Source organism: Poecilia reticulata, chromosome 23 (assembly GCF_904066995.2).
Source record: "Poecilia reticulata chromosome 23, P_reticulata-male-v2, whole genome shotgun sequence".
NCBI classification, from domain to species: domain Eukaryota; kingdom Metazoa; phylum Chordata; class Actinopteri; order Cyprinodontiformes; family Poeciliidae; genus Poecilia; species Poecilia reticulata.
The window spans coordinates 13,858,184-13,876,536 of record NC_088852.1 but is presented as its reverse complement, the minus strand read 5'-3'; the positions used below and the strand labels follow the sequence as shown (position 1 = coordinate 13,876,536).

The window sequence follows — 18,353 nt, the reverse complement described above, 5'->3', positions numbered from 1 at the left end:
TATCACACTCAGTTTTTTATTTCTTTCTTAACTTTTAACCATTACAGTTTTTTCCTTCACAGTTTCCCAATCTATGGCTCGTGGGCCCTAAGAGGATCACTGGTCCTTCTGTTAAGGACTGAGTTAATGGGTACAAAATGAAAGATTTTTATCTAACATTGTACCTTAAAACCTTCAAAATGTTCTTTTCTAAATAGATAATTCCTTCCTGCTAGTAAGTAAGCAAGCAAGTCCTCATTACAGTAGCAGTGTGTGTATCACAGCAGTGTGTGTGTATAACTTATCTCGCATTTCTCCTGTCTCACTTCTCGCTTCCGGCTCCTGCTGCTGGCGTCACTGCAGCTGGTCCTCCCTCTGCCCCTCCTCCAGCTCCCTGTCAGTCCAACTTGCCGGTGTTGGATTATTTATAAGTTGTCCAGACCGTCCCTTTGTCCACCAATGAAACAAGCGGCAAACAGTTCAGTTTGCTGTCTTTTTCCAAACGTCTAGCAGGACTCCATACAGTAGTTTTGCTGCATGGCAGTTCCCAGATGTCAAGGAATTAGGACCAGTGGACACTTTATTGCCTTCAGTGTCCAGTTGGTAGAAATCGTCCTGTCCTTTTTCGCTTCTTTATCAACTAGCTGGTGATAAAGGAGGGAGTCATCTGATTGGCAGGACAGATCTGAGCCGAGGTCAGAGGTCAGACGCAGCGCAGCGAGGCTCAGACAGAGGAAAAGGAAAGAAGCAAATAAGAGTCAATTATAACTTTCTTTTCTTTTCATCGTATAGCTTTTAGCCACTTATTATCCAACTTTTTAAGAAGTCATAAACCATTTCCTTATTCAAACACATATAAACATGAAACATGTTAAAAGCTGTAGTCTCTTTCATCATGTTCACCATTAACTTGTAAAATGTAGAATGTACGTTTAAGTTAACTTCATCTAAGACACGTCTCACCAGAGAACAATGGATTTCTCTAAATTTGTTGATCTCAGTGCTGCAGACTGTGAAGTCAGCGGGCAGCCCTCCTCTCAAGGCCTAAGAGAGTTACGAGGCTGGTTAATGTCCAGGTCGGTACCTTACTCTGACCGCTGACCCCTCCAGATAGACAGCTAAGAATCATTTCACCAATTTGGTGTTATAATATTATTCCGACACAATACATTAAACATTGTTCTCTGACGACAATTTTATTATTTAGTTTTATTTTTCAGCTTCTCCTCCTTCAGGAAGTCATGATTCCACTTTTAGCATACAAAGAAGTTGTTCCCATGTTTTTATTTCAGTGAGACCTCTCTTTACTGGTTTTTCTTTAAAGGTGTAGGAATGCTCAAAAAGAAAAACAAAACAAACACCAGTATTTCTTAAAACAAATTATTTCTCACTTGTGAGGTTTAAACCAAATTTTGTAGTAACATTAAAAATTATTTTGCATACACTGATTTCTTGCAGGAATTCAATTTCTTTTATGGTTTTACCTAACGTGTCCCAAACTGCATGCACATGTCTCTAGCATTTCATCAATTTGGACTGGGGGTTTGTGTTTTTGGGGTGTGGTAGAGTCTGATTATGCTGAGGATTTCTCCAGGTGAAAAACATCTGATCCTTTCACAGCTTTCCTGACCTCTTCTAAGGTACAGGGTCTAAAGATATATAAGTTTTGTGTCCCTTCCTCTAGGGAGGGATACAGTCGTGTTGTTGGAACAGCAGCGGCTGATACTGGAGCAGACGGAGCTGCTGAAGCAGCAAGGGGAGAGGTGGCTGCAGGAGCTTGCTCTCCCTGCACCGCTACAGCATTCCGTGTGCTTGGAATTACTTTATTTTCTTCCTTCTCTATAATTAAGTTTTTAGATTCATTTAACCATAATTTAGCACACCTCAGCTCATTCTCCTTTTTAGATTTTTTTTTTTTATTCCCATTTTTCTTTCTACACTACTCTCCAAAATTCCCACAATTGTTTGCCATTGATCAATTTTTAGCTTTCCATCTATTTTATTTCTTTCTCCATTTTTTCATGTGTACAGTGCTACCAGGAAACCTGGACAGCATGTACTTTTCATCTCCATCGGGGCCCTCAATAAGTGAGGAATTACAAGAATGTTTGTTTCCCATATGTAAAACACTTGCAATTTCAGCTTGAAAATATTATTTATTTGAATTTATTTAAATTTGGTCCAGGTTCGTTGACTCCTAGGGAGTCCTATGAACTGGAGATCTTTTCAGTGGGCCAGCAATTAAAATACCTTGTTGTGGTATTCCCCGCTTCGACTCTTTCGAGTGGGAGAATCTTGCCTATTGCATCCACAAGAGGTTTGCTGCTTAAATCCACTGTTTTATATGAGGTAAAATACAGAGCGGTATTTAAACCTCCAATCACTCTCACACACACAAAGCAGCAGTAGCAAACCAGCAATATAAGCACAGTAATGACTCTACGATTTAGCGCAACATTATCTGTTTTTGTCTTGTCAGATAACTCAGCACCAGTGATATTTTACCCATCAAAAAATCAAAACCACACAGCAATGACAAGCTTCCTATCCGCCTGAGGACTTGCCCTTATGGGGTCTCCTCGAACAGAGTTTTAGCAGAGTGACATTTAACAAGGGAACTCAGACCTCAGAGTTTTAGCAGAGCGAAATCATACAAGGATTCTCAGACCTTAGAGTTTTAGCAGAGCGAACATCATACAAGGATTCTCAAACCACAGAGTTTTAGCAGAGCGAACATCATACAAGGGAACTCAAACCACAGAGTTTTAGCAGAGCGAACATCATACAAGGGAACTCAAACCACAGAGTTTTAGCAGAGCGAACATCATACAAGGGAACTCAAACCACTAAAATAGCCATTTTAAAATTCACCTACGTTTCTGTAGTTTTCGGGTTGTCCAGTCGGATCTCGTCATTCCGCCGTTGGCAGACAAAGTCGGACCTACGTCGCTGGCCCAGCGAAGAATTCTACTTCCTGGGTCTTTCTTTCCAGGTCCAATTGACTCTGGCCATGCATGGATTCAGCGCGTCTTCCTCTGCCTGACAGCGGTCGGTATGAGAGATCCCGGGTTTCGGCACCAAAATGATAGGTATTTTCCTAGAACCTACATAAAAGAACCACAGACAACGTATATGAATTTTATGACAAACTTTGCAAAGGAGAAGACTCTATCAATTGCTCCTCCGAGCTGTTCATAGAGCGTTCTGAAAACCTTCAGTTTGTTTGTCTCTTTTATTAGCAGAAGAGAGAAAGGTGTGAACAGGAATGGAGGGGGTGAAACCCACATCCTAAATTCACAGTAGGATGTGAATTCAGACAGACAGAGGGGAGACACAGAAACTAAATTAACACATACTAGGTTTTACAGCTCAGGACTTTCCCAGGAAGATCTAAGTCACCATCTGTACAAACATGCTTGATTAAGGAAGATTTAATTTTGTCTCCCAAGTTTCAACAAGTTTGAACACTAAACCTCTAAATATAAACTAGTAACATAAACTTATAAATATAAGAATGATAAACATAATAACTCTAACAACCTGGACCAGAATCCACTTGCTGACCCCGTGTCCCTACAGCTGTCCCCGAGAAAAAACCGTTGTTATTTTCCGGTGATTGAGTAAAGTAGCTAAATAGTGTTTACATGACTGTGAAAAACGCTGTTTCCACCGTTACTGATTCCTTTGGTTTTATACTTATTTGATACACTTATATTAAAAGCTACATCAAGTGCTGCCAGACCAGTTGTTGAAGATTGACCGGTGATATGACGTATCTTTGCCCAGGGGCCCCAAGTCCAGTTCAAGCAAAACACAAGACTGACTTGGAGCAAAAAACAATGTGACGATGACAGTCACACCCTGTTGGGGTGATTATGTCTACTCCTTGTACACATTAGTTTGAACATGAGGGCAATTAACTCTGGGCTCAAAGAGATTTCTCTGCTTTTCATTGACATGTGAAGATAACAAGGGTGGTTTGACTCCAAAGATTAGTGTACAAGCGGCAGCGTTGAGAATTTGCCAAGACGGATTGCTTAACCACATGATGCTTCTAGAGGTCAACAATTTGTGGAGTGTTTTTGATTTCGAATGAGACGTCGGTCTCTCCCGACCGGTTCCGTCAATACCTGCCATGTCCTGACTAATAAACAATGTCTCCTTTTTGTTTTCAAAGGACCCAGATCAACTTCACGGTGGCCATTGATTTCACAGCGTCCAACGGTGAGGACACACTTGAACCGTGTACGCATTCACACTTGGATAGCTGAAGACAGAAAAAAAAACCCTGAGCACATAAGGGAAATTTATTCAAACATATGCAAATGGAGAAATCAAGTATTCCTTAATGGCCCCCCTCCATCACACCTGGCAGCTAAAGCTCAGCGCGCTAACAGGCTAAGACGGTGTTGATTACTGAGAGAGTTATGCATTTAGGGTTGAGCTCCAGCCATTCAGAACAGGGGGCAGCAATTAAACCAAGTTCTGTTAAATGTAGCAAATGCTTTCAAGCAGTGGACGGACCGATGAGTCTGAGCTGTTGGCGCACAGAGTCCTGTAGGTCTGTCAGGAAATGTTTTTATGAGCAAGCAAGCCACTGACATAAGCCACAACTTGGGAGGTCAAAATAAACTTCGCATTAGTGCTGCATCTGTGAAGCAACCGCGTCTTTCAAGGCGTTTACTCATTAGCCTAATTTTGAACTTGCTCCCTGACGAAATTCCCAACTTTTTTCCTCGACACAGTAAAATATTTTCACAAAACAGATGGGTCGTATAATATCAGCTCACAATCTTTGAATTTCTGACGGTCCTGTACGCCTTTTGCGTTTCACAGGAAACCCAGCCCAGCCCACCTCTCTCCACTACATGAGCCCCTACCAGCTGAACGCCTATGCCATGGCCCTGAAGGCGGTCGGCGAGATCATTCAGGACTACGACAGCGACAAGATGTTTCCCGCACTGGGCTTTGGAGCCAAGCTGCCACCGGACGGACGGGTGTCCCATGAGTTTGCCCTGGTGAGTGGAAGACCAGGACATGATCTAAATTCTGCTGTCGGACTTTCTTTATGCGCATTAGCAAAACTTTTTAAACGTTAATATTTTATAAGAAAGTTATTAGGAAGCTTAAAGCAGGCTTGGATTAGTAATTTATGAGGCTTAATTTAACCCTTTTCTGAACAGAGGGAATTAGTCTCTTTGCTTGTTTCTTAAAGAGGCGGTACTATGTATTTTTTAGCCACATTGTGCCATTGTGTAGCACAATAAAGTAACTGTTACTGTTACCAGCAAACGTGCAGTTCCACCAGATGTTTGCTAATTGCTGCCGCTAGTCTGGAGGAGCTGAGTGGGGAAGAGGGACGCTCTGTGAGGCGGCTTTTGGTGATGGAATAACATCATAACATGATGTAAAGCTTAAAAAATTGATTTAACATAATCCTGCCTGTTTAAGGATTCGGTTATGTTTCATTGCTCCGTCTCCTTCACTTGCTCGTCCAAGATGTTGCAATAACTGACCTTTCCTCTTGTTTTCAGAACGGTAACCCTCAGAACCCGTACTGCGCGGGCATTGAGGGCGTAATGGAGGCCTACTACCAGAGTCTGAAGTCCGTCCAGCTCTACGGGCCCACCAACTTCTCCCCCGTCATCAACCACGTCGCCAGGTACCACACACACTCGCTTTTTGGGGTTGTAGTGTAATTAAAGCAACTTTTCTTTGCTCCTCCACTCGCATGTTTTCCACCACTGCTTATGTAATGGATTTTATTGGAGTATGTGCGAAAGACCGCGCGGGTGCACCGACTCCAAACACACTCTCCCGGCTTCTTTTTTTCCATAATGAGCTCTGTGAGGCGAGTGTTGCCAGGTAGCTAACAAGAAGTGTTTTTATTTAAGGAGTTGATTACATGTTTGTTTCTGTCTGCGCAGCGATGAGAGCATAAATCATGCTGCAGGGAAGGAGAGCTGGCGCGTCAGACAAAGTTCTCTGAAAAACACATTAAGAAACTTTTCATACAAGGATGTAATTAAAGCGGTGCACCCGAGTGATGTCTCATCAGGTTATTTCACAGATCTGAGGGATAATTTACTGAAATCTCACCGACATGACAAGACGAAAGTAGGGTTTGTGAGAAAAGACCTGAATATAGATGCATGACATCAGACCTGCTCCTGCTTTGTGATCACCCACTATTAAGGTCACTCAAATAAAGCGCTTTATTAGACTTAATAAGTACGCAGACGTGCAGAGCGAAGGAAGCTGCACATCAATCTGGGAACCATTACAAGGTTGTTTCCAAACAATTTGGAAACCATTGCGGATTCTCCATCTTCACAGGAGTGAACGTGCCAACAAGGTTCAGAAGAGATGTCTTCTGTTTTTCTGCTTTTTTGTGGTCAAACAAACATTTGCAATGAGAAATAGACCATCCAAACTAACATGGCCTCGTGTTAAAAAGTATTCACCCCTAAATCAACCACTTTGTGGACGACTTTTAATTTTGCAACATTAGTGCGTTGTTAGACAAAGATTGTACTGCCCCATTCCAGTCTGATTTAAATCCAAAGTTTGACTAGGCCACTCCTCAGCTTTAATCTGGTTTTGAGCTGGCTTGTGTGCCTCTTGCTGCACGACCCAAGAGCTCTTCATCTTAAGAGCTCTAGGTTGTTGCACGAAGCTAAAAGCTAGTTATTTTTGCGCTTCTGTTCCCAGATACGCTGCTTCTGTGAAGGACGGTTCTCAGTACTTTGTGCTGCTCATCATCACCGACGGCGTTATCTCGGACATGGCCCAAACAAAGGAGTCGATTGTCAATGTGAGTAAACTGGACACTTCACTTCTCGACCGGTAAAGTCTGACACTCATTTCGAATCTAAAGCTCAGATTTCCAGCATAATTGCCCTCAATAATGATTCTGCTTCTTAAACTTAATGAACAATGCAGTAAAATGTAGTAAATATACTAAATATAAAAAAAAAAATTCAGAAGGCTTTGGACTTTATTATAAAATGGGGTTGATCGATGTGACATGAACTGTTTTTTTTTTTTTTTTACTAATTAGGTATAGATTGTGTTCAATGTCCATGAAGATTATTAGAAATCCTTGTAAAATTTTGTACAAACGCCTTTAAATAAATTTTTTTTATTGCAGTACCATCATCTCATCTTTAAAAAAAAATTGTAATTAAGTTCTTTTTTTAGTAGGAGAACATGATACATGAAGAAATAATTGGACTTTGCACAATAACATTGTCAAACCCAAGCAGAAACTTGGGTTTCATATTCAAAAGAGTAGTTCTGGTTAAAAACTTTAAAACCTCTACATGCTAGTGACGACATACCTAAACCAGATACATTAAGAAGAAGAAGAAATCATGTACGTTCAATATATCAGATTACTTTAGCATCTGATCAGCAATAACTTCCAGTCATATATTTAAAAGCATCAGTTGAATTCATTAGTAGTCGGCTATTAATTTTTTTTTTTTTCTTCATGTTTTTCTTTTAATTCCTCGGCTTCCATTGGAGCACATTTCATCAGATTCAGACTTTAATTAAACCAACATCTGCCGCCGCCGACTTGTTTTCTGGGTTATTTTCCCTTCGCTCCTGATTACATACACCACTCTCTGAATGACGGCTAAAAAACAAGTTGCTATTTTCTATTCAGCTTGTTTTGTGGATAATTATCAGCTTCTAACTTAACTGACAGAGAGACGTCAGAAAAAAATCACACATTATGGCGTTTATCAGTTATTTTTATCGTCCAGAAGCAAAAGTCGAACTGAAGAAGAAGAGAAGCTGTCAAGAGAAATGATCTTCCTTTCCCTGCTTTGCAACTACAGACGTTGTATAACAAGAGAGCCTTTACTCTTTTTTTTTTTTTTATTAGTTGCATATTCCTCTAACGGGTGCTTTCCACCCCTCCCATCCTCTCCTTCACTGTCGACTCAAAGCGAGCTCCAGAGGAAAGAGTGTCACGTAGAATACAAACAAAGCGAAGGGGTTCCTGTGAAGCCAGCGACCCGAGCCTTTGAAAGAAACACGGGCTGTAAAACGTAGAGAAGACGACGTAACGACAGAGAGCAAAACGGTTGGAAAAGGAAAAGAAAAAGACAAAGAAAAAGACAAACTACAGGGAATAGAGGCCTAAAGGGGAACGTTTACTGAGGGGAAACACAAAAAAACCCCCGACATGTTTAGATAGGATCATCTGTCTCTCTCTTCTGCCTGAGGTCAAATCATTACTCAGATACACTGAACACTCACACACACACACACACACACACCATTGATATCCTCCCTATAATACACCCTTCAAAGCTCTACCCACAAACACGACGTAAACTCGTGTCATTTGCAGGCTGTCAGTGAGTTCAGCCGCTCTTGTAGATTTCCTTATCTGTAACGTGAGTGACTGCGATGTCTCAACCCACACGGCACTACAGGCGGAGGGAGACACACACCAAACACTCACACAAACCCCCGCTCAGGCCGAGCGCGCGGCGCCAAGCATCAGCGGAGCCTTTGTGTGTTTACTGGAAAATAAAATGCATCATACGGAACAATCTATCTAATTTAATCGTGTTTAAATTAAGTTCATTATTATTATTTATACAGTATGAACGTTTTCTTCAGAACATGGCTTGTTGCTTTTAGCCGCGAGGACGCCATGTCATTTTTTTTTTTTTGTCAATTCATATTTTATTTTCAATAATCAGCTGACCGTCAGGCATTGACGCTAATTGCTCAGAGAATATTAGCCATGTCAATCAGACAGAAGGTCATGCGGTCAGTTTTGTTTTCAGCTTTAAGCATGCTGAGGTGAGTAAGGCATCTGGTTATTGTAGCGTGAGATCAAATAGTGTTGCTTAGCTGATGATCAAACTGTTAGTCAGATGTGTTATAATGCGACTGCGGTTGTTTTATGGCTCCATCTTTAAACCAGTTGAACCAGTACTTTTAACTTTTTCTTTTAACAGTAGCTGGTCTTTTGATTTCTTTGTGTAATTGAAAAACACTTAAAAGATAAATATCCTGCTTAAACAAATGCAAAGTTTGGGAGACTGTTTCGATCTTCCATGGCTCTGCTTTTTTTCTCTCTCTTTGTTGTAGGCTGCATGTCTCCCAATGTCAATTATCATTGTGGGAGTCGGTCCAGCAGAATTTGATGGTAAGCCATCCCTAATACGACAAAAAAAACATTTTCAAGTTACACTCTTAAATTAGAATTCAGCCTCCAGAATTAACTTGCACACCTTATAATTTAGGTTGTGGTTTAAGACTTTGTCTTCTTTCTCAGCCATGGTGGAGTTGGATGGCGATGAAGTCAGAATCTCATCCAGGGGAAGATTTGCAGAGAGAGACATTGTTCAGGTAATCAGTGCCTTTTTTTCCACCTCAAATGTCATGACGGTTTCAAATCTAACTGTGTCTAAGGTTGCAGCACAGTTTTGTTCTGTGGTTGGAGTCATTCTGGATTCAAGTTGTCATTAAATTGAGGTCATGTTTGTAGAAATGTCACTAAATATTGGCTTCAGTATCCATTTTATCTTCGCTTCTTTGCTTCATTTTTCAGTGAAGTGCCTCTTCAGAAAATGTGATATTGTCCAAATCTATACTAAATCTTCAATATTTTTTTATGTATATAATTTGGTGATTATATATCCTTGATATTTTCTGGAGTGTGTGTAAGGTATGTATTTTTTCCTGCTTCCCTCCCTTACTTTACAACATAATCTGGCGCCCATGGGTGCACCAGACTCTCACTGGAAAACCTTGACACAGACGCACACAAAGAGCCACCTCTTGGCCCCTTCTCATTAAAGTAGATGAATAGAGACCTGCAGCTCAACTCCCTGTCCCTAATTTAATGTTTGAAAAGCCAAGAAAGCGTTTTGGCTTCTTTAGATTTCAACATTTATATTTTAAGTCCTCATTTCTTTAATCCCATTTACAACCTTTTTCTTTTTTTCATTCCTACCTATCCATATCCCCCTTTTTTTTTTGTGCTGCTGCGCTGGAAAACATCACTAGTAATGCCAGTCGGCTTCATGCTATATCCCGGCACCGATGCAAAGAAAAGACGTGCGGTCAGACTGAGCAGTTTGTTTGACTGTGACCTTTTTGTCGCCATCATCATACCGCGCTGCCTGGCACCCTCCCATACAGCCACACGGAGGCTCATTAGCCGGTTTTTTAATAAGCGGATACGCACACATTCACTGTCTTCGTACGGGGAACGAGAAGAAGAAAAAAACAAGTTTCTCCCTTGGAGTATTGCTCCAGCTCAGCCTGCAGATTCTCATTATGAGCAAGTTAATGACTCAAATGACATGGTGAGGCATGAGCAGCAATAGGATCTTGTTACTGCATATACTGCAGGTGGAAACATCCAATAAAATAAAGGAATATCTTTGATCTGTTTTTTTTGTTCTTGTTACTAATCATGTTTTAGACCATTAAGACAGTATATGTGCAGTCATTCTTCATAAAACCACAGTGAAAACTTCTTCGCCTTGTCATGAGGTGAAGTGACACTCCTGGTTAAATTATTGGATTTACACACACGTCCTCTTTGTATGGTGTGTAAAAATGTTTAAACATATATACAGCACCAGAATAAAGCAGACATCGAATTTTGAACCCGAGTCATCGGCTGGAACTGCAAAATGACTAGAATTAGACCCAAATATGATTGACTTTTATTCATTTTTATTGCTTATTTTTCTGTTTCACATTCGCAGCCTGCTGTCCACTAGAAAACTGTGCTCTGAAATTATATTTGCCAGTTCTTTAGCAGAGAAAAACGATATTACAAGGGCTTTGTATGCACTAAAGTAGCCAGAGATGCTAAGAAATTTGACCTCACGGTAACTCTGAGTTGCCATTTATGTCGCTGACGGTTTTTCCCGCATCTTTCCAGTAATTCTTTGTTTGTTTTTACCTTCCCAGTTTGTTCCATTCAGAGACTACATAGACAGAAGCGGGAACCACATTCTGAGCATGGCCCGGCTCGCCAAAGACGTCCTGGCCGAGATCCCGGACCAGTTCCTCTCCTACATGCGGACCCGGGGAATAAAGCCTTCGCCGGCTCCGCCTCCCTACACGCCCCCGGGGCAGCCCGTCCAAACCCAGATATAAGGAGCAAGCCGTAGAGTCAAAAGTCTTACAGTCAGGTGTTCTCTGAACTTAACGCGCAAAATACTTCCGTCTCCTTAAAGCCGCTCTCCATGCTTTGCCGTCATGGATGACGGGGGAGGGGTGTGTGTTTTTTCTCGCGGTCAGGAAGCTGCACGTCAGGCCGGGAAAGAGGTGCTTTAGAAGGAAAACGCAGCAAGAGTCTGTTTACTTCCACTATTGAGCATTCCTGTAATTGTCTGGATTTTGATAGGATGTTTATTGTTTTTCTTCTGTTGTGTACGTGTGGGTGCGAGCGCGAGTGAAACCTTGAAAAGCTTCGGAGAGAGCCGACAGATTCAAACTGTGCGGAGAAAAGAGAAGCAAAAACATGAAGGAGTTATTGATCTGGATTTTAGCTTGGAAAAAATGTGAAGAGAATGTTTCCAGACAAAGAAAGAAAAATGACTTAATTTTCTGTAAAAAAAGAAAAAAAGAAAAAAAAAAGGAAATGTGTATCTTCTCTTTTCTCTCTCAAACTCATTGTTTACAGTAACTGCTAGCAAGGATTTTTACTGTTGATACTTTTATATACATACAGTTTCACCATGAAGGTTGTAATACTTTCTCTTCTCCTGGCTTTACGTCAGGTAGCTGCAGTGCAGGTCCTGGTAGCCCTTCTGTACCGTACCGTGCTGTACTGTACTGGACTGTATTCTGGTGTTTGTATTAACCTTTTGCATGCGTGTAGCCTCAGTCAAGTGCATGCAGACAGTGACCCTGCACTACCTCTTTTCTCCATACATGTGTTTGTGGGAGGCAAATTCCTGTGTCTCACTTAATTTCTCTTCCTTTGTGCCTCTCACTCTTTTAGTAGCTGTGTTTCCATCCAACTTGTGCTTATTTGATATTATGATTTTTATTGCATTTCTCTAATTTTCAAAGTTCAAAGGAAGGTTCAAAAGGTTTGTTTTTATCCTGGAAAGTTTTGTGCATGACTTTTTAACCCATTCATCGCACACTTTTTGAATACAACTCAAAGATGTTTGAAATATAATCCCATCGCCAACCATTTGATTAAAAAGTCAAACGAATCAGTTGTGTTTTGTGCTAACAAAATGCTAACCTTCCATAATATTAGAAATTTACCACAACATCATAATGCTAGCTTTTCTATTTAATGTTAGCATTAAAATGCTTACGACGTATATTCATGCAGGTAAACGGATATAGCCAGATAGCCTCCAACATTAGCTGATTGTTTTGAGCTAGCCTACCGTCCGCAGCCAAACTGAACTGGACTGCTAGCATGTTGTTGATTCTTAAGTTGGTCGTATACATTAATATATATATATATATATATATATATATATATATATATATATATATAGTCCAGTTTTTCAAAATGAATAAAGCTCTACAGCCTTGAACAGTTTCCGTTTTACAGCAACTTGCCAACATCAGCTGACTCTTTTGAGCTAGCATAGCTTCCGCAGCCAAACTAAACAGAACTGCTGGCATATTGAAGATTCCTACTTTTCTTTTGCTTTGCCCCAAGTCCAGTTTTTAAAAATGAATCCAAATTTACGGCACTTGAAACATTTTTGAGCCACTCTAAATTTTATGTAGCATTATTGACTGTTGAATGGAAATGCAGCTACTGTCTTCATATTATAGTCTTTTTTCCCCCTCCAAACGTCCTTGCTAATCGTGGCCAAGGGGTTTCATGTCATTGTGTCCTCACACCACCTTCCTCCTTCCATGTTTTAACACCTCAGCAGCTGCTCTCAAACTAAATGCTGTTTGAGCAAAACGAGCCCAGTGGTCAAAAATACATAGAAAATCTAAATTACCCCATTGCATGAGTTTGGTTTTCGTTTTTCTTTTTGGTTCTTTGTGGCATTGGAGAGCATGTACGTGCGTTTGCAGGTTTTTATTACACCTTATGGCTTTGATACAACTTTGTACACAAGTTTTAATATTTGTATTTGTATGTGCCATGGTCTGTGCGAGTCGTTATCCACCGACAACATCCGATGAATTAACGCTGATGTCTTCTATTTTTGTTGCGAATGTGGGTAGGATGCGGTCCAAACTGTGCTGTCAGCGATGAATGAGAGTGAAAGATTGAATGAAATAACGTAACAGCAGCTAAACTATAAAAAGGTCATTGAAGTAATATCTTTCCACACAGGGATAAAGTATTTAATATTACCAAATATTTTATTTATGAGTTTGTAAGAGTATCAACATATTTAAAATGAGAAATATAGGATAAAACGCCTAATAAAATATTGTTTAATTTGATAAATTAAATCTTTTAGGCTTAACACATCTTAAAAACAGAGTACATCCGTATTTTTTCTTATTTAAAAAGTAATTTCCCAATCAGACCTACAACAGTTGCCTCTGAATCCCAAACTTATGGCATTTTCTTTCTCCCTTTTATGTGCTGTCACTGTAGCAGTTTGACTGGACCAACTGTGTGAGCGTGTGTTTGGTAGCTTAGCATAACTGCTGTGTTCAAAGCTTAGCTGGACACATCATTAGGACAGCAGGTCAAAATGAGCAGCTCATTACTGCAGCAGATGCGGTGTAAAACACAAGCACTAAACTGGAAACTGATCCTGCACTGTGGGATTTACCACAGGCTGCATTGATTGGATGGGCAAATGTGTTTCTGATGTTCGCGCTGCGTAACATCGACTACTTACTTGCCATGTAAAACTGTGGTGGATAGAGTTCAGGTATTTTGTTTATTCGAAGTTCAACTGTAGATTAAAAAGGAAGTGTCAGAGAAAGTTAGCCAGGACTCTAGAGTGGTAAGTGAACTGTTTTCTGACAATCTTTTGGTGATTTATTTCATTTGGAAAATTGAAGCCTGCTTGTCTAGGTGATGCCGGGTTGGATGGCAATTCTCTAATTTCCCCAAAGGATGTATTCCAAAAAATCATGACCCTGATTATAAGCCCTGGAATACAGCCAAGTCAATAAAACAGGGATAAAAAGAATCGGCAGTGAGAATATACTGTTCCCCCAATTGGTAACGACTGTTTTCATCTCTTCTAACATATAAAGTGCAAACAAGCTTCAGAGATGTCATTTTTAGGGATTTGTTTAGACATCTGAAGATGATCTCAAGACCCTTCTCCTCTTTCATAACTGACCCAAACTTTGGAAAACCCAGAAAAAGGAATATACACTGCCCTTTTATATATATATATATATATATATATATATATATATATAATTTTTTTGTTTTTTGGAGGTGGCCCCAGTGGCCTTTTATAGAATAGTTGGTAAATAGGAAATTGGGTGGAGAGACAAGGGAGCAAATGGCCCAAGACTGGGAATTGAACCCAGGACAACTCCATCGATTACTACCACCGCTGCACTTGGTACACGCGCTCTACCAACTGAGCCACCCTGTGCCCTGAATACACACTGCTTAAAGTGGTTAATATCCTAGCCAACGACTACAAGGTTTCACTTGGTGACACTCATAGACTGTATACAACCATTCTAAGATGGTCAGGCAGCCACTGGTTAACATCACCACATGGTGTGTGATGTTTAAGTGCATTTTTTACAAAACAATCTCCTGTGTAATTGACTACATTAATTATGTCCTTCCATAAATATTTTGACCATAATCCTGATGTTAAATTTGAATTTAAAAGGTAATATTTCGTAGATCTAAATGTTTTACACATCGACTGATGATCAGCACAGAGGTTTTTCTCAGCCCTGACTTTTCATGTGAAGCAGATCTCTTTGGCTTTTAGTTCCCTTTTGCTTAATTTTCTCATGCTGTCTTTGCTGCTCTTGGTTTTTCTTGGCTGGGCCTAGAAAGACCCAGCCAAGAAAAAAATATATATATATGTATGTGTGTATTTAATCCATGGTGCCACAGCTCATTAAATCTGCCTATTTATGAAGCCAGAAGTGTGTTTATGAAAGTGTGTGTGCGTACGCGTGCATGCATGTAAAGTACTCTGTGTGCGAGGCACATTTATAGTTTTTTTTATATATATATATATTATTATACCAAGTGAGGTGTTGACACACGTAAGATTTTTGTTTACTAAACATATCCAAATAATATGTCGTATGCTTGTCATATCTCCTTAACGACGTGCACTACTAAGTTTGCATGTACAGTTTTACAAGGGATGCACCAGTTCCTTTTGTTGAAAACCGAGTGTTTGAAATCTACAGATTATCTACATGAAGGATTAACTGTACAAAATGGCCTTAAATCTTTCACTGACTCTCTCTTGGAATTGTGCGATGCCTTCTTCAGAAAACTGTTTTATTGAAAACGATTTGATCCGTATCTACTTTGTGTCGGTGTTTCTATTGCTTTCTTGTGTTTTCTTTGCACAAAGTTCAGTTCTGGGGTTTTAAAAAAAAAAAGTCTATAAATCTATATATCTTGTACTTTTTCTGAACCCGTGATCAGATAAAGCATGAATGTCTGATATTAAATAGATGACTATTTCTGTATTGAACCATGGATTTTTAAATAAATATTCATATTAAACTCGGCTTGCTTTGCCTTTCAGTAATCCTGGAGAGTTAAGTGAACGTCTTTTACCATCTTTCATTTAAATTTCTCATCTTTTAAGAAATACATACTTTCATTTTTGCGATTTGATGCCCCGTCAGGCAATAACATACAAATATGGCGTTATTATCTGATGGGGGTTGATGAAGTTCTTCGAAGCTCAGCAAGTACTTCAACAGTCACTGAGATTCATTTTTCCAATCTGTTTTTGTCAGATTTCTATGACGCCCCCGACTTCTGAGCAGTGGGAAGTCGTTTTGCTGGTTCCAGGATTTGAATTATCTCATGAAGATGCCAACGTTTTTAAACTGTTGTAAATGATTGGATTCATCACAGACGATTCTTACTCCTCCAAAGTTCAACCGAGTTGGCTGGATTTCAGAGGACCTGTCGTTTATAGGGGACCTTCTCAAGCATCCTGATCTCTGCATGCAAGATAAAACGTTTTGATAATCAGCCTCAAGATTTTAGAATTTGTTAAAGGAGTAATAATGTGTGTTGGCCATTTTAAAGAACAAACAATTAACTGTTGCCTTCAGTTGTAATGAAAATGCTGCCAAATAGAATTTTAAACGAACGTGACTTTGTAATTAAATGTCTTGAAATTGGGTCTTTGCCTCTTTAAAAACTCTTTCTGAAACTCCGTCTTCAGGAAGTTGTCACAATATGGCTCCTCTATTAACCCTTTAACAGCATTTTTACCTGAGTTTCACTGAGAACTACCTGAAATAATGGCGCATAAATGCAATAAATCTTTTAATTTTCAACCATTCTCAACCTTTTCAACAGCCTCTCGTACACTGCACCGACACAGGAAACTGCTAGTGTCCCCTCAATGCCTTGCATCACTGGCTCAGTGGTGAGATGCAGTGAGAGGATCGACTGGGCTCGCTGCCTTCTCGATTATTTGGGAGAGGTAAGGCAAAGCAGCTGTACACCTATTTGTGTCCCAAGAGACGACACGTTGCCCGCTTGGTTCTCTCTGGAGGATAGTGCCAGTCCCCTGGGCCAGGCCGCACTGGCACACGACTGGCTTAGAGTGCTGCTCTACACTTTTCTGCTGCTTCCCCTGATAGGCCCAACACTCCTGAGAGTACTTCAGGAGGGGCATCAGGTTCTTCTAGTGGCTCCCCTGTGGCCCAGGAGAACCTGGTTTCTACTGCTGATCAGGCTCTGTTGCAGCTTCCACAGGAAGGACCTTCTGCCACAGCTGGGGGGTCAGATCCTGCATCCCAATCTCAGTCACCGCAACAGGGCCCGGTATTACCTTCTCGGAGTAAGACGGAGACATCGGACATACAGTGACTATTGCTAGGTCCCCTTCCATATGCTGGTCTACACCCATAGGTGGAAGGTTAACAGCTGGTGTCATGCTACACATGAGGACCCTATACACTGTCATATTTCTGTTATTTTAACCTTCTTTCAAGCAATTCTTTCTCAAGGTCAGTCTCCAGCCACTCTGAAAGTTTATGTTGCTGCCATGTCTTGTTTGCATACGGTGATGATGGGTGGAAAGATGATGGGTCGTAACAAGGATGTTTCCTGGTTTCTGAGAGGTGCCCAACGTTTGGACCCTCCCATACAGCCTGTCGGACCTGTGTGGGACCTCTCTCTTGTCCTTGCTGCCCTATGATCTCCTCCGTTTGAGCCCTTGGATCAAGTGAGCCTTGAGTGCTTCTCAAGGAAGACCACTTTTATCCTTGCCATTGCTGCAGTGAACCGGGTAGCTGAACTACATGCGTTGTCTGTTCACGAGTCCAGTTGGCGATGGAACCCAGCTGGTTCAGGCGTTACTCTTTGGCCCTACGTAGCGTTTCTTCCTAAGGTGGCCTCATCTGCAAGTCACTCTGTGCTCCTCCAGCTTGGTCGCTTTGATGCAGGTGGGCCTGATGAGCCTCTCTGCCCTATTCAGGTACAGGAAGAGTAAAGAACGACCCAAGTATCTATGGGGCCCTAAGCAAAATGTGGTTTTGGGGCCCTCCAGTTCTGCTAACAATGTAGACTGGCTGCAATCATCAGTCCAATCATTAGATCATTCACACACCTGCTATAAACTTATTGCATCTCTGGCATTGCTGTTTACATTATATACATTATGATAGGATACATTTCTTGGCCAACGGATTTATCCACCAGTTGATTTCTGGGTGCCGATTTCCATAATTTTGGGGGATCGTGATCTGATCATACTTACATGTGAAGCCCATCTTATCCCCTTGTCTTATCTTCATCAGCAAAGGTTTATAAATCAGCCTCTGTTCTCTTCTGCTCTGCAGTGAGACGTTTGACTGACAGACCAACCCACCAGGTCAGGTCTGCACATTTACAGTTAATAATATTCACCTCACTGTTGCCAACTCAGTGACTTTCTTGCTAAATTTAGCAACATTTCAGACAACAACAAAAAAATTAATATCAGCCAAAATCAAAATCAGCAGCTTAGGTTTTTTAAAGATCGATAACGGGCCAGAAAACTGCAATCGGTGCAGCTCTACACACATATTCATGACATTCTTTGATTAAATACATTTATCTTAAGCGTTACTCTAATAGTTGAACATTAATTTATACCAGGTGAGTCTTTCTCCCCTGAGAATGTGGACCAGTACCAGTACTGGACTGATTCTGAGTCTTCAAATGATTTTAACAGAAGTTTGCCATAACTTAGAAGTTGATGTAAAAATAA

General features: G+C 40.6%; 1 protein-coding gene across 1 annotated transcript in view; it reads left to right on the top strand.

Moving 5' to 3' along the window:
• The window catches only part of LOC103459532 (copine-8), an 83,785-nt gene extending 68,140 nt beyond the window's left edge, over window positions 1–15,645 (top strand). The window contains exons 14-20 of the mRNA XM_008401168.3: window positions 4,157–4,203; window positions 4,816–4,997; window positions 5,514–5,641; window positions 6,691–6,793; window positions 9,094–9,151; window positions 9,281–9,354; window positions 10,933–15,645. Of these exons, the coding sequence (XP_008399390.2) occupies window positions 4,157–4,203; window positions 4,816–4,997; window positions 5,514–5,641; window positions 6,691–6,793; window positions 9,094–9,151; window positions 9,281–9,354; window positions 10,933–11,121 (781 nt within the window). The 3' untranslated portion in view covers window positions 11,122–15,645. The remainder of the gene's footprint in view (window positions 1–4,156; window positions 4,204–4,815; window positions 4,998–5,513; window positions 5,642–6,690; window positions 6,794–9,093; window positions 9,152–9,280; window positions 9,355–10,932) is intronic.
• Window positions 15,646–18,353: the final 2,708 nt, after the last annotated feature.